Source organism: Salvia hispanica, chromosome 1 (genome assembly GCF_029641045.1).
Source record: "Salvia hispanica isolate PSC_SH4W2 chromosome 1, Shi_PSC_v1, whole genome shotgun sequence".
Classification (NCBI taxonomy): domain Eukaryota; kingdom Viridiplantae; phylum Streptophyta; class Magnoliopsida; order Lamiales; family Lamiaceae; genus Salvia; species Salvia hispanica.
In genome coordinates this window covers 5,718,169-5,734,210 of record NC_142692.1, presented here as the reverse complement: position 1 = coordinate 5,734,210, position 16,042 = coordinate 5,718,169, and the positions used below count along the sequence as shown (strand labels likewise).

At 36.5% G+C, this 16,042-nt stretch overlaps 3 protein-coding genes across 6 annotated transcripts; 1 reads left to right on the top strand and 2 right to left on the bottom strand.

The window, feature by feature from the left end:
- Nucleotides 1–724: 724 nt before the first annotated feature.
- KU80 (Ku80 family protein) lies at nucleotides 725–5,627 on the top strand. 4 transcript variants are annotated; one of them, XM_048122763.2, is made up of 12 exons: nucleotides 725–882; nucleotides 1,066–1,158; nucleotides 1,349–1,400; nucleotides 1,502–1,633; nucleotides 2,003–2,403; nucleotides 3,286–3,572; nucleotides 3,678–3,873; nucleotides 3,950–4,156; nucleotides 4,347–4,514; nucleotides 4,599–4,919; nucleotides 5,019–5,149; nucleotides 5,240–5,627. In XM_048122763.2, exons 1-12 carry the CDS (start codon nucleotides 868–870, stop codon nucleotides 5,289–5,291), a joined length of 2,055 nt encoding a protein of 684 aa, XP_047978720.1. In that variant the 5' UTR covers nucleotides 725–867; the 3' UTR covers nucleotides 5,292–5,627. The 4 variants fall into 4 exon arrangements, with proteins under 4 accessions (XP_047978720.1, XP_088922035.1, XP_088922038.1 ...); XM_089065909.1 differs by having other exon boundaries at nucleotides 727–882; nucleotides 1,279–1,400; XM_089065912.1 differs by having other exon boundaries at nucleotides 732–826; nucleotides 1,279–1,400.
- A 143-nt stretch (nucleotides 5,628–5,770) lies between these two features.
- Nucleotides 5,771–10,445, bottom strand: LOC125220613 (peptidyl-prolyl cis-trans isomerase FKBP43-like). Its single transcript, XM_048122768.2, has 13 exons — nucleotides 10,324–10,445; nucleotides 10,106–10,179; nucleotides 9,648–9,880; nucleotides 9,273–9,418; nucleotides 8,699–8,975; nucleotides 8,470–8,535; nucleotides 8,250–8,378; nucleotides 7,540–8,064; nucleotides 6,811–7,078; nucleotides 6,596–6,683; nucleotides 6,423–6,464; nucleotides 6,261–6,309; nucleotides 5,771–6,134 (listed from the first exon to the last, which is right to left on the bottom strand). Exons 1-13 carry the CDS (start codon nucleotides 10,334–10,336, stop codon nucleotides 6,050–6,052), a joined length of 1,995 nt encoding a protein of 664 aa, XP_047978725.1. The 5' UTR covers nucleotides 10,337–10,445; the 3' UTR covers nucleotides 5,771–6,049.
- A 940-nt stretch (nucleotides 10,446–11,385) lies between these two features.
- On the bottom strand, nucleotides 11,386–15,639 carry LOC125217627 (Transducin/WD40 repeat-like superfamily protein). The gene is made up of 10 exons (XM_048119148.2): nucleotides 15,303–15,639; nucleotides 15,098–15,203; nucleotides 14,863–14,923; nucleotides 14,475–14,770; nucleotides 13,764–13,903; nucleotides 12,883–12,957; nucleotides 12,417–12,507; nucleotides 12,018–12,221; nucleotides 11,851–11,895; nucleotides 11,386–11,754 (listed from the first exon to the last, which is right to left on the bottom strand). The coding sequence occupies exons 1-10, from the start codon at nucleotides 15,516–15,518 to the stop codon at nucleotides 11,669–11,671; spliced, it is 1,320 nt and encodes a 439-aa protein (XP_047975105.1). The 5' UTR covers nucleotides 15,519–15,639; the 3' UTR covers nucleotides 11,386–11,668.
- Between the last annotated feature and the right edge of the window lie 403 nt (nucleotides 15,640–16,042).

Genomic DNA, 16,042 nt, shown 5'->3' with positions numbered 1-16,042 from the left:
AATCTGGAAAAATAATAAAAGGAAGTATGCGTATATGGTCACAACATTATTTATTGATGAATTAACACAAAGGGTAGAATAGTCCTGAAAATTTTAATACTTTCAAAATGCATTAAATTCAATTAAAGGGAGCTCAGTTTTCTATAAAAAAATTAGATTATGGCCGGCCATAATGTGGCCATTTAGCATCACTCTTACTTAAAATACTTTTCATAATTATAAAATAATTATTTATGGAATAAACTCAAATAAAAAAAGAAGATTTTTTTGAGATAGAGGGATTAAGAGTCATAAGAGTTACTTAAATACTTTTCATAAAAATAATTATTTATAGAATAAATTAAATTTATTTATTCATAATTGAAAAACAAATTTTATTAACACTTTCGGCCTAAAATAATTAGAGAATAAATAGAGACTCTGTGTTTTTATGGTGTTAAGGGTAAAATAGGTAAAATGACATGTGGTCACTTTTTCAATGTCCACTAAACTTGAAGTTTAATAATATAAATTTTTTTAAAAATTGTCACTATACATTTGAGCCACACTAGTAAATAGGAGTATCTCATTTTAATTTAAAGTCAATTAAAAAATACATAAAAAATAAGTGAGAAATCTTTTATGGAGTAATATAAAGTGTAATCAATAATTTAGTGAAATAGCGATCGAAAGTAGTACTATAACTTTCATGTACTAGTATAAAAAAAAGAGTTCTTTTTTATTGAAAACAAAGGTGAAGAAAATTATCGGAGAAGCTTACCGCTCTGCTCTGCGCGGGAATAAGTAGAAGAAGAGAGAGACCTAACGCCATTGCTAACCTCTTGTGGTCTTGCTCTTTCCCTCTCTTTCCGTTTTTAAGCTGTAAACATGGCTCGAAATAAGGTCATTTTTCTCCATTTTTCATTAATGATTTTGTTTTTCATTTTCTCCTTTCGTAGTAGTCGTGTTGGTGAAAATCGAGTTCATCTGCTGCGGGTTATGGACATAGATTTATCTGTTTCAGCAATGAAATTTATGCGAAAACTAGCGACTTCTTTTTATTTAATTAAAAAAAATGGATGACAGGAAAGTCTGGTGCTGCTGATTGAAGTCGGTCCGTCGATGCATGGTGTGCTGCCGGAAGTTGAAAAAGTTTGTTGCCTACTTGCAGAGAAGAAGGTACATTCAAACATTTTTTTTGTTGTTTTTCAAACTCAATTAGTGATCGCTGCCTCGTAATTTGGGTGTTTTCTGATAATTGTGTGAAATCGCCCAATTCAATGCGTTTGCATTTAATAGAATCTCTCGATGGCCGACGTGCGTCTGCAATTTCTCTGATTTTTTAACTGCCTACATTCAATTGACGCAGCTGATTTACGGAAAGTATGATGAAGTGGGAGTTGTGGCCTTTGGTACTACAGGTATTTCGCATGATTTTTGGGTGGCGTGGTGGTTTAGCAATGCTGTCTTATATTTGTCATTTTGATAGCTGGAGTTTAATGTGTTTGAGTTGAAATTTCAGATACTAAAAATGACTTGACAGTGGAAGTGGGCGGGTACGAGAATGTGACTGTTTTGAGGGATATTAAGGTTGTTGATGGGGCTCTTGTGGATGTTCTACATCAACTTCCTCGAGGAAGTGCATGTGGAGATTGTATCCAATTTATGTGCTAAAGTTTGGTGTTCAGCTAACTATTCTCTTTGATTGGCTTCTAGATGATTTAGTAAAGCTTTTTACTTTGATATGGGTTGTTTGTTATATTGCCAATAAATCTACCTTTGTGTTCCCTCAATAATTAGGGAAACAAACTTATCAGTATGAAGGAAGAAAAATCCCATAAGCAAGGTGCAGGGAAGTAGTTGGTTGCAGTTTTCTAATTGAGTTTAATGTTTTATCTATCCTAGGGATTGATCAGGTTTATTGTTGAAAATGATTTTTTTCATCTGCTATGATTTCATGGTAAGCAGAGTCTGTTTTGATGGTTTTCAAATGATGGAATCCATTACCTTAACTTTGCTGAAGTTCTTGATGCTGTTGTTGTTGGGATGGATATGATGATAAAGAAGTATAAGGAAACTAACAAGGGAAAGAAGCGTTTATGCCTCATAACTAATGCAGTTACTCCAACCAGACTCCCATATGAGGGAACAAAGGAGGATCAAGTAAAAACAGTTGCAGCACAGATGATGGCACATGGCATGAAGATGGATTGTGTTGTTGTTAGAGCACAAAAAGATTGGGACGTGGACAAGAAGATTGTGGAAGAGAATGACTTCCTTTTGGGTCTGCTTTCCAACAAATCTTCTTCAAAGGTGTATGTGGGGAATGCAACTTCCTTATTAGGTGCACTAAGGACTCGTAATATAACACCAGTTACTACATACAGGGGTGATTTTGAGCTGAGCTCTATAATGAAGATCAAGGTGAGACTCCTGTATCCCATGATTTTGCAACTGCTTATGATACCCAGTTGTCATTACTTTATTGAAATACTAGCTCACTTAGTTGTTGGCTGGATTTAACATAGTTGGAGGTAGCTTTCATGTATCAACATATTGTGAACCTTCTCACTCCATTTTTGTTGAATCAGTTGGCATATTAATATCATCCATGAATGATAATTTCCTAGAGTCGCGCTGGATCATTTTCTTATTTTTCACTTGTTAAGTCTTTTCAATATGGATGATATTTCGAATCCTGCTTTCACCTTCTACAGTGTCATTATCATCTTTCCTTATTTTTGACTTTTTGAGAATTGATAACGAAGTGCCGAATCTTTTCATACATGTAACATCACCAGATGTCGATGTTTAGATATGTGTTCAATCATAGACAATGGTTGATATGACATAATTGTGTTAATGATAAATAGCATATGTTTTGGAACCTGTAATTTGAGTTACGGAATGTTACTTGAAATAATTTTGGGTTATACAACCTCAGTTGGTTGAAGACCATATATCGCCATTTGCTGACTCTTTACTTTCACACTGAGCATGGAGAATTAAACCCATAGTTTTGGTTCTTCAATGTCAATATGGAATGACCAACTAATAAGGAGCTTAAGTTATTAGACATGCAGATACCTTTTGATATCTAATGTTTTCATGCTTAGCAAAATGATATACTCTCTTTGACGAACTACTCTGTAGGCTTTACATGTTTAGTTACCCTTGGTTCAGTAGCTGTCTATTGTGCTTGCTTCTGAGCTTTTGTCTAATATATGCAGTTGCATAATATTATTGACAGATACATCTCTACTTCTCCAATGTTAAACATTTTGGTTTGTCTTGATTTACTATTAGGTCTGGGTCTACAAGAAAACATGTGAAGAGAAATTTCCCACTTTGAAAAAGTATTCTGATAAGGCGCCTCCAACAGATAAATTTGCCTCACATGAAATTAAGGTTGATTATGAATACCGAAGTATTGAAGATCCCAAGAGAGTTGTTCCCCCAGAACAAAGGATCAAGGGCTACCGCTACGGTCCTCAAGTTGTCCCTATATCATCTGCTGAATGGGAGGCTGTGAAGTTCAAACCAGAGAAGGGTTTGAAACTTTTAGGCTTTACGGATGCTTCAAATATCATGAGGTAAGATCTGGGTGCCTCTTGCCAACCCTCGTACTTTTTACATGATTTAAAAATCCTCATGGAGTTGCTGAAGAGCTTGTTATTTCAATCATCATGTGCTCAAAGACATCATTATATGAAAGACGTAAACCTCTTCATTGCTGAACCTGGGAATACAAAGGCCATTCTTGCAATTTCTGCATTAGCAAGAGCAATGAAGGAAATGAACAAAGTAGCTATAGTCCGCTGTGTGTGGAGACAGGGGCAGACGAATGTTGTTATAGGGGTTCTAAGTCCTAATGTGTCAGCGAAAGATAACGTTGTAAGTAACTGCAAGGAAAATTGCAAACAATCCTATCTTGAACATGACATTAACATTGTGCCTTCTAAACTTGTAGCCAGATTCATTTTACTTCAATGTGCTGCCTTTTGCGGAGGATGTGAGAGAGTTCCAGTTTCCTTCATTTAGCAATCTCCCTTCATCAATGCAGCCAAATGAACAGCAGCAAGAGGCTGCAGATAAATTGGTACAGATGCTTGATCTTGCTCCAGCTGACGGAGAGGAAGTTTTGCCACCAGATCTCACACCTAATCCTGCTCTTGAGGTACTATCTTTGCTGGTTAAAATATGAATAACACTTTTTTCGACTGGCATCACTAAATTTCCTATGCTAGTTTTTCGGTTATGAACATATACCCTGTCCGTTGTGTTTACAATAAAAGATCTTGCAAAAATAAAAGTTCCTGTTATTATTTAAAAAATGACACACGCGTGGTTCCACATGACAACTCCAGCGCTTTTACCGCTCTCTTGAGTTGAGATCTAAGGACCCAAGTGCTAATATCCCCCAAATTGATGAGACCCTCAAAAGGATAACAGAGCCTGATCCCGAACTTCTTCATCAAAATACAGCCGTGATTGAGGAATTCTGTAGGTCCTTTGAACTCAAAGAAAACCCAAAGGTTATGTTTATCTCATTGCACAACATGGTTCTTTGTCACAACATCCCTTGATATTTTCATATTGAAAGTTGGTCTATTTTGCAGCTTAAAAAATCATCTAGAAGAATAAGAGAAAAACCAACTGGATCAAGTGAAGAAGGGGAAGGAGTTGCTACTGCTGGCCAAGCAATGGACGTTGCTGAATACACGTCGCCAGTCAAAGTCGAGCAACTGGGAGATTCAAATACTGTTCAAGAATTTGAAGCCATGATGTCTCGTAGAGATAGTCCAGACTGGGTTCGTAAAGCTTTCCAGAGTATGAAGGATAAGATATATAGTCTAGTAGAGGACTCCGTTGAAGGAGACACATATCAGAAAATTCTCGAGTGCTTAGTTGCTCTCCGCAAAGGTTGCATTTGTAAGCAGGTATACTACCTGAGATTGCTTTTCCCTCTCCTACGCTCCCTAGAACCGCATAGAACTGGTAAACATGAGTTAAATTTGGAATCACTCAATTTTTTACAGGAACCAGAACAGTTCAATGATTTTCTGCGCCATCTCAACAAATTCTGCCAGGAGAGACACCTGGACAGCTTATCTGATTTTTTAGCATCAAATAATGTGATGCTAATAAGCAAGAGTGAAGAACCTGAGAGGTTTGCTCTTATAAACTCCATCTTGCTGAGTCCTTTCTTTTCAACTCTGTACAAAATAAATCCTATTGATGTAACATTATCTCCACGCAGCAACATTCCAGAAACTGAAGCACGTGTTCTTCCACTGAAGAATGAGCCATAAGCTGAGGAATGGTCTTTGAGGCGATATCCATGAGTGCATATTTTGACATGAAAAAGATGGACAGTTTTTACCATTTATGTTGAAGTAGCCAAAGAACTGAAGCAATGAGAGTGATATTGTCTGTGATGCCTGAAATCTTTTAATGGATGTGAGGAAAGGTTGTTGTGGTCAAGTGGGTCACTTACATTTCTGATGCACAATTCAGTTAATTTATGAACCCTAAACCCTATCCATTCTAATTGCAATCAAGTTGAACTGTATTTGAGAATTGATACACTCTAGTGAAGGTGGTTGCATTGTGTATTTGAATGTAAACAAATTTGTTTTGGTCTGCAACTGTTTAGTCTTTCACATGTTCATTTACTTCAAGGTGCAAACCATATACTCGAACTCAAAAGACGAAAATCACGTTTGGTCTGTCACTGTTTATTCTTAAAGAAAATCAAAACAATCACACACATAATGGTACAGGAATATACTTGAGATGCAAAAGAGGCCATCTTAATAATTCTGATACTGAGATTTTACAAAAACTTGCCAAATCTTATCAACCATTGTTTGCGTGGATAAGTTTATCTTTGCAGGCAAGACCAAAATGAAGCAACGGTTTTACCCTTCAAAAATACATTTCTCAACTCTGGTTTTCTAGTTTCAAACCCCATTACAAAAATCTTATCTGCTTTGATCCTCTCGTTTCTTCCACAACTTCAAGAGTGTCGAGCCAGAAAGGAAGGGAAATGAAGCTAGACAAAACGAAGTTAGTGATACACTTTCACTAACTCAATGTCGTAGATTAGCCATGAGTTTGGCGGAATATCGGCTCCTACTTGAACATCTCCATAACTGCAGCACAACAATAACAAAAATTGTGCAGATTTTAAAAATAAATAAATTAATTTCAATGGGCTAATGAGATGTAAGATTGTGGCGGTAGTTTCGAAGTACTCCATCTCTTAGATTCATACATACCCCATTGAAGGTGGAATGATTAACCTCCTCTTATCACCAACACGCATACCTGAAGAAATCATATTTTGAGATCAGGGTTATAAATGAAGGCTAAGGACATTGATATTTGATTGACAAGAAAAGCAAATCCACTAGTAACAATCAGCTTCAGAATGTACATACCATCAATACCAACATTCCATCCGTCGATATATGCTTTATCACCTGAATGTAGATGAACGAAAATGATGATAAGTAAACATCTAAAAAAAAATGACATTTTGCTTCTCTCTTCACAGAAGTCTAAAGTCCAACTGGGATGGATGGTGGTCTGTTAAGCATACGGATATTCTTACCTAGCAGAAACTTGAAGGCAGGACCACCCACATTTGAATCATAAACAAGTCCACTCTCCTTCAACATGCCATTGTAATGGATCTTGATCTGATCCATATTTCGTAGATCCACAGTATGTGACAGAATAGAGCACACATGTATCAGGTCAAACATGAAACAAGGCATTCAGATATAAAGCTACTTATCTCTGACCAAGCCAGTAAATAAAACATACCTTTTTGCCTGGAACAGCCACTCTCCCACCTGGTGGCCCACTGCTCAAATCTTTAATAGTCAATCCATTTGGTAAGGTCCTCGTATCAAATGGCACTATGTTAGTGCTCTCAGTCTCAGTTTCAGTCTCTTGAGTATCTAACATCTGAATTGCACTCATGTCCAAGCCTCCCTTGCCTTTACTTTTCCTTTTCTTTCTCTTTTTCTTGATTTTATCAGCTTGACTGTCATTAGCTAGTAACTCAGTTACTTTGGTGTCGGTGATATTGCTGCATAAAAAAATTTATGATAAAAACCACAGCACAAGAGATTACGAGCAGGAACTTGGAAAGTGCTTTACAACTGATTTATTAGAACTGGAAAGTTTATTACTCCCTCCGTCCCACAAAAGATGTCACACTTGTGGAACGGCACGAGATTTTAGGAGGTTTTGTTTTGCGTGTTAAATGGAGAGAGAAAATATAATTTTTATATTCATGTGAGAGAGAACTTTTTCTAAAAGGGGAAATGTGACATCTTTTGTGGGACAAACTAAAAAGGAAAGTATGACATCTTTTGTGGGACGGAGTGAGTAGGAAGAGCCGTCGTGTTGAAATAGGTTAATTTGTAATCTCTGAATTACCTTTATAATAAGTGTGTTGTATAGGTACTAAGATTAAGACTCTCCAAGAGTTATTGAATTGAATATGATGTTGACCACCAAAAGTGAAAAAAGGCATGTGCCACTTACCTATCAATCTGACCCTCTTTATTGTCTCCATTTTCTGCCAGAAGATCATCTATTGTTCTTTCTACATGCTCTTCTTGCATGACTTCAGCTTGAAGATCATCTGTTTCTCTGTCAGCGTGTTCTATTTGCATGACTTGAGCTGGCAAATCATCTGTTTTTCCTTCATCACACACTTCTTGCATGATTTCAGCTGGCAGATCTGTTTTTTCGTCAATATGCACTTCTTGCATTACTTCTCCATTACTCCATACATTGTGACATTCGGGACCGCATTCTTCCATACTGGTTTCTTCAGGTGTTTGTTGCTGTTCACATTCTCCATTTTCAGCTGGCAGATTCTCTGTAAAATTATCAGTATGTAGTGAAACTGGCTCAACCAAATCTTCAGTAATATTCTGAAATTTTTCATCAGTTCCTTCAGTAAGTTCTCCTTCCAACAGTTCATTGCATCTCTCTTTTGATTTTGGGTCATTTGCAGAGTCTGACTCTAGAGCTGTCATCAAATGATCTCCACCAACTCCCTTGCTAGAACATGTACCAAAAGAACAAATACTCATCAAGGGTACTAATAAGAATTGTCAATGAAAGATTTAGGACTATCACTTTATCACTAAATCACAAAATCATAAATTTGCACCACTCAAGTGACTCAACTGACCTTTAAAAATACATCAAACACACCCAAATAGGAAAAAGAAAAAAAATCTCACAGATCAGCCGATGCCTCAGCTTCATGCTCTTTACACACTCTGGGGACACCAGGGTCCCCATCATCGGTCTGAACTTCATTGGTTCTCTTTGTAACAGAGCATTGCTTTCTTTTCTTTCTGGGTTTTTCCCTTATTGGGGATCATGGCAAGGAAGAAACTAAGCACATCGCGAGTAAAAGCAATATAAATATAGAAACTCATATTGATAGAAGATACTCACTGATCATGAGATTTCATCTTATTAATCTCTGTCCCTTCTTCATCCAGCGATCGCAGTTGTGTCACCCTACAAAATGAAACCATAATATATATACAATCTCTAATCTTGATCACATATTAATTGATAATTGATGCTGAACATTCAACACTGAACAAAGAAAGTGGGGAGATTAGAAGCAAAAGTATCCATTGAAAGGTTCAAAATCTTCAGTAATAAACTGCTGTATTACCTTCGTAATTTGTCGCTGATATCATCAGCCTGTTGCTTTGACTGACTACCACATATATCATCATATTTTGCTTCATCTTCCATTTCTCCATCATCACCACATGTAGTTGTCTTTGCATCTTTTTGACACTCAACATCCATTTCACCAGCCTCCTCTTCCTTTTTGGGTGAACTTGCATCATTATCTGACTCACTCACCCATTGTCTTTTCCTACCTAGTTTATTTCGACCATTTTTGCTCTTCGGCTTATCCTTTTCTGGCATAACCTCATCCATTCCTTTGATAATAGAAAGCCCAAACCATAAGGCCAATACTTCTTGACAGCATTAAAGTAGATGATGAAAAATTGAAAATCACAATAACCATTCAAAACTATAAAGGCCGATTTGTACAGGTGACTATATGTTCTTGCAATATGAGAACTTCTAGGATAAGATTCCACTTACATCTATAAGAACAGGAGTTCCACTTACATCTATAAGAACAGGAGTTGTGCATCTGGAGCTTTAATAAATTAAGTTACATGAGCACCAAATGGACGAACATAAATTAGCATTGATTTGTCTAAACATACCTTTACTATAAAAAACAGGGGACCCTGGAGAAGAAACTTGACATTCATCATCGTTAATGAAACTGTCATCATATCCTTCATCACCCTCACTATTGTAATTAGATCGATCTGTAGGGGAGTGTTCAATATCGACGCCATATGACTCTCTGATCAAATCATAGTGAAGGAAGGCCAAGAAACATACACCAAATAAAACATACGCGATAGGAAAACAAGAAATGACACTGTTGAGTTTATGTTGTGGGACTATGCAAGGAATCTTTATCCAAAACTAAATACCAAGCAAGATAGCAATGAGTAAGCACAAAAATGTAGTAAACCTTGAGGCACTAAACTAACTTTATAATTAGAAGCCACAAACATGAACAAGGATACGTATCACTACGACCATTCGAATGCCCACTCTGACGGACATAATAGCCAGCAAGGTAGACACTTCGTGGACCAACTACAGAAAAAACCACATCATCCGCCTCCTCAAATTCCAATTCAATATGGGATGACTCCATTCGGCCTGGTAGCAGCACGCAGAGAAGAACCGGGCTTCTATTACCCACATTACACTGTACCACGGAGCTCTTTGAAGACTCACCAAATCCCAAGGTCGCCTAACCAGTCATAGCACATAGACAACATCAACAAAATTCATTGAAAAACAACACAACAGCACCATCTCAAATAAGGTTTCTAGCAGCTTCTGAAGCAAATTCAATTTTCATCACAACCAATATACATCATAGAAGCAGACGAAGGAAAGGCACGATACATTCAAAGCACTTTCACCAAATGCATGAACTCTGATCAGATTTTAGCTTCTTAAAAAACAACCGTACCTGTGAAATCCGAAGCCTTCCTGCTGCCTTCTCACAGGAATGCGTTATCGGTTTCCCCGGCTTTACCTCCACGCCTGCAACGCGAAAAACGATTCACACATCAATCACCGAAAAAAAAGAAAGAAAAATTCGCGCGACGGATTTTTTCTTCCATTTCAAAAATATCTGAGAATAAATAGATTGAAAATGCAGATCACTCAGAAAGAGAGAGGCTTTACCCCAGAAGGCCATGATCAGTTAAGTGTTGGTGTTGGGATTTCTCCCCCTTTTAAACCCTTTTAAACCCTAATTCTTGGCAAACTCTTCTGTTCTGTTGAAGTGGAAAATGTGCGAGGGCTTTTTGGTCAACATATTCAAATAAAAAGCTGTCTTTTTCTAAAATACGTGGCCAAATCTTGTTGAGTGAACATGCAAATTGAATTCCATCTTTTATTACTACTATAAAATATAAATTAAATATTCGAACATCTAATGCAGCTAACAGAAACAGTTAAGCATAATTCCTTAATTAAATATATTTATTATTATGAATTGATACAATTAGGATTTCCGATCTCCCGAGATTGATACAGTTGATGAAAATACTACAACATTAAATAGTGCCATTTACTTTGAAGGCTTAGGAAAAGAAAATAATGGCAATAAAAGTGGGTGAAATCACAATCAAATGACTCTAATCCAAAATATCCAAATATAACTTATTTGTGACATCAAAATATAAATTTAATACGTTACATTATAAAGGGGAGAAATCATAATAGTATATCAACACATTATTATTACATGTCGATTAGTATTACAGCTTTCTCTCCTACATTTTAGTGCAAATGCAACTACAAATTAATAAGGTTTCGTCTTGGGTTTAAACCGCACATAAAATAAATGATTTTTGTTTTATTTTTAATGTTATTTACACCCCTAAATTATTCTTCATAATTCACATTGCCATTTTATGCCAACTTCAGTACAAATTAAATTTTTGTCCATCTGTGTTCAAACTATCAACTTTTTTTTAAATCATAACAATCTAGAAGAACGACTATGAAATACTACTAATAGGAAAGAATTTAAAATTTCTTGATAATTTTTTTGAGTTATAACTAAGTACTTATTTAAAATCGGGCTAGACCATTTTTGACAGCTCTATCATTGTGAGGGTTAGGTTTTTTCCCAAGACACATGGTCACCTTCTGGCTATCCTACAGCGAGTGATCCGTTTACGTGCCAACATTGTCCACACAACGGCTTTAATCGTGGTCATACTTAGCGTTGCAGAGAACTGAGGAAGGTGTTTTTATATAACTAAACCTGAAATTAATTATCACTGGGAATGATAACTTGAAAAAAAGTTGATTTTTGGTAGCAACATTTTTAAAGACAACTCTATAAGATTACCATCCGACTGCTGTTTGTGTTAGGAAAAATTCACAACAGGAGAAAATTCGCCTCTATTGCAAGTGTCATCCTTGTCTACGAAAGTCTAGTTATCGGTGAGGTATAAGCTCGTCGTAGTTTCCACCCAGGAGACGTGAAGGTCGGTTTAATACATACTCTCAACAATGTTTACGAGGGTTTGAGGAGGGGAGCTTGCCACAGCTTCACTTTCTTGTCATTGCTGGCAGTAGCTAGAACAACTGTTTGTTTATTATCTGCAGGAAATGGAAGGGTTTGTATGATTGTTAGTGCGCGTGAAAATGCCTTAAAGTGAATAAATATGATATCGAAAACAGAAAAAAGGAAATTACCCATTAGAATGGTGGAAGGTGCCCAAGCCATATCTGTGATATCACCTGCATCATAGTATTTCTTTGGGTAAGTGATCAGTTCTGAGGTTCATTAAGCAAGTGGCACATGTGTACACAGAGCACGTATCCGGATTTGATATAAGGAAAATAAAAAAATTTAGGTTTACCATCATGGGCTTTTTCAGCAACGTCCAAAACCTGTCCCGTCTCAGCGCACAGCCACTGCAGCATTGAACCATGGGTTGCTGCCAGTATCTTACCATCAGGTGATAAACTGAGAAGATCATAGTGTAGAGTAGTGCCATTTTCATCGTGAAGTGGAATAGGCAACACCTTCAGAGTTTTGGGGTCTTCATCCATATGATATCGAACTTCATAAAACAACAAAAGTCAGCAGAGACCTAGACTATAATAATTGATAACAATAGCATCTGAATGTAAAGCGCAGTGAAAACGCTCCGATATACTAGCATTCTCATTAAGCTCAAAGTTTAGCTTCACACGATTTACAAAGTTAACAGAATGCAAACCAAAGGAAAGCAAAGAAGTTAAAAAACTTTTCATACCATTGATATTCCATATTCTTATAGTACCATCCTTGGAGGCGGTGATGATTTGTTCTGAATTAGGACTGAAGCATAACCATGTTACTGCACTCTGACATAAGAGTACAGGAATACAAATGAAGCAAAAGATTAGTAAGTAATAAAAAATCATCTCAATCACTACTGATATCAATGTAGTCATTTTTCTAATATACAGAAATAACATCTACTGTTAAGTACTTCAAGCAAGATCCGGAAGCATTCACACAGAATAATATACAAGCATCCAACAAATAAGTTCAACTTCAAAAATATATGTCAGACTCCAATTTAGGTTAGTATGGGATGAAGGGAGTGCACCACAAGCCTCATATTGCATAACCAACAAAACCAGTAAGTTAAAGCTTCAAATGAGTCCTAAATGTAGAACTAAATAAAAAAATCGGGATAAAATGTTGATATTACAGAGTACACACTGAACCATTACCTTATGACCTTTAAGTTGCATAGCTTTCAAAACCTCCTTCACTGAGCCATCTTTTGAGTACATGACTTCCCAAACCTAGAAAACAAAGTTAACAAGATTAAATAAGTGCTGATTTCCACCGATCATGATTCATATAAGGATCAAAAGATATATAAAGACAGGGGCCAGTTTAAGCTGCTAGCTTAGGAGTATCTAAGAAAATGATTCATAGGGCTCGAGCAGTCTTTCATATGGCTCATGGCCAGATATGTAGGCATGGAAAGCATACATACATCCAACAGACCAACTATCAGATACATATGAAATTTTTTGAAGCATGAATATTAGTATATTACCTGTCTAGCAAAAAGTATGCCGGTAGTTCTCTCTTACTTTGAATTGTAAGAATGTGGATACTAAGAATTTAGTTTTAATATTAAATTACATTTACAAACCTATAACTCTAAAAGGTGAGAATCATTCTTCATATTTACAATTTCAGACTAATCCATATAGCTTCATAAATTGCAATGGACATTAGAATTATGAAGGATGTGAAACCAAACCAGCCCTTGTTTTTTCATTCATAATAATGGTTTAGGTCATCCTAAACTAGAAAGTAGAAAGGCATGACTATCACTGAGGGCAGCATCCATTACTGGAAAGTAGCTTCAATTCCTTAACGAGTAGTTCTAAGGATGAGAGTACTCAGCATTATTGTGGTATTTCCCGTAATAGACCCCCAACAATTTTTCTATATGAAACACATTTAACATCGTAAGTAGGAATGGATCTCCATGATATGTGAATTATATATTTTATCACAAGAACTAGATCTATAAACAGAGATATGATTGCCCATCAAAAAAGAATTAGAAACTTATGGAGAAAAGAAATATAACCTTCACATCAGCAGTAAAGGCAGCTGCTGCAATAAAACGTCCATTTGGTGATATGGTAGCCATTGTATTTTTAAGCTGATTTGTATCAACGTTACCCAATGGTTTCCCAGTTTTCCCATGCCAGAGTATTATATCAGTGCCTGACAACGAAAATGAAAACAAAATATGTTATTGATCACCTCAACCTTCCATTTTTCTCAACTACAAGTCTACAAGGCAAAAAATAATTTCAAACAGAGTAGTTTGTCATTACAATTTGTACATGAAAATATGTAGTAATAGCTGTAGATAGCAAGTTTGAGCAGATACTTTGAGTGTTCCCCTGGAGCTCATATAGAGACTATGAATCCAGATATGCAAAATGTAGTATGCTTGAATGTTCTATAAAACCCAAAACTATATAACTAAGTTGCATAGTGATGAATACACGGACAAAACCAAGGACATGAAAAGTCACTGAGAAATGAACTCGTCATAGATTTAATATGCAACTAAAATCTTCATGAAACAAAAATTGGAAATAATCTTTAAACTAATATTGTACTCATAAGTCATGAGAGTGTAACATTAAATGGTATCAAAGTCAAAGCTGTCTGCTAGAGAACAGGCCTTAAAGCTCTAAGCAGAGCTGTTAAGGAAATAGCCTCACAGGGTTCCTTAGCAAACTCATCTTCATGCAAGGACCGATTGATAAGAGACACATTAAAGTACCTTCTGAGCATGACAAAATGATAGTACTTCCATCAGCGCTGCCATAAGTTGCCTGGGCCCCGACTAATGTGATGATGGCTCTCTTATCATGAACTTTATGATGTTCCCATTTGATTGCAGGGAGTGGGAGCTTGCTCTGTTGCTTCTGGTCTCCAGTTGTTTTGGGTTTTTCTTCTTCATACATGTAAAGAGATGATCCTGAGAGTGCCTGGGAAGCCACTACAATTGAAGATGCATCACCAGCAAAAGCAACTGCATTCGGATGGCCCCCGGCAGGTAAGTTAATTCGCAGGAACCTGCATAGATCACATAGACAAGATTCCAAAAAAAATTATACAGTTGCATTGATCTAAAGGAACTATGAGTAGAGAGTATAGAAAAATGGTACTTGAAACTTTTGCTTGAAGCATCGTCCAGCCGGAAAATCCTAACAACACCATCTCCACAAGCTGTAGAGAATTAAATTTTGTACAGAACTTCAGAATTGATATGAAAACACTTGGAAGCGAGCAGCATATTTTGATCAAATCTCAGATTTACACTCAACATATGCATAGCAATATGTAAAACATACTACAACTGTGTGTGTGAACTTCCACAAAAATGGTAAGCCATAAACTTACCGGTAGCTAAACTACGGCCATCAGGCGAAAAACTAAGACCGGTGACAGCATCGCCGTGCCCTTTCAAAGTATTCAAATCCAAGTGATGATGCTTCTTATTGGCATCCTAAAATAAGAGAATCGCAGATCGAATTACTTGCAACCCTAAGGCAGAGAAAGAGAAAAGTTAAGCTATCAAATACACAGAAAAATATCCGATCTTTACTTTATCGGCTGCATGAGAATGGGAATGAGATTTGTGTTGAGGCTTCTTGGCAGCCGAGGGCTTCGTAGCGGGTTTTGGGTTCGGATTCAGGTTCTCGGGTCGGGTGATGGATTGAATTTCCGATTTTCTCTTCCGGGAATAAGCACCGAATACCACGAAAGCAATCACGGCGCCGGCGATCACCGAGAACGCGATAATCGGGAGAATTGCGTCCATTTCTTAGTGTGTGTGGTTTATCCTTTTCCGATTCTGGGGATTTGCTGCGACGGAGAAGCTTCTGCAAATATTGTTCAAAAATTGCAGCGGCGGAGAAGTCGCCTGTAATCTAGAAAAACGTGCAATATCATGCTACTCCATTTCGGTTGGTGTCGCGTTTTAGAGAACGGCGATTTCTACTAAAAACTTCGGTTTTTTTTTATTTTAGGGGAAATAACCTTTGATTTATTTTTATATGGAGTAGTATAACTAAATATGAATATGCATGTTTTAGATGATTAGTTACTTGTTTATTTCGTAAATTTAATCATTCATAAATTAATCAAAGCTGTTCAGTGATCTCGCTTGCTTTAAAAATACTGTAAGATTTTTTACTCAACTGTAACGAAATGGAAAAAAATACTGAAAAAAACTTTAGTGCAATTAACCATGTTAAAAATCTATGATACGATCAAACTAGTTTAATGAGAATTATATAATCAAGTTAAATATCTTGAACTACTTGTGGAATAAGTATTGGTCAA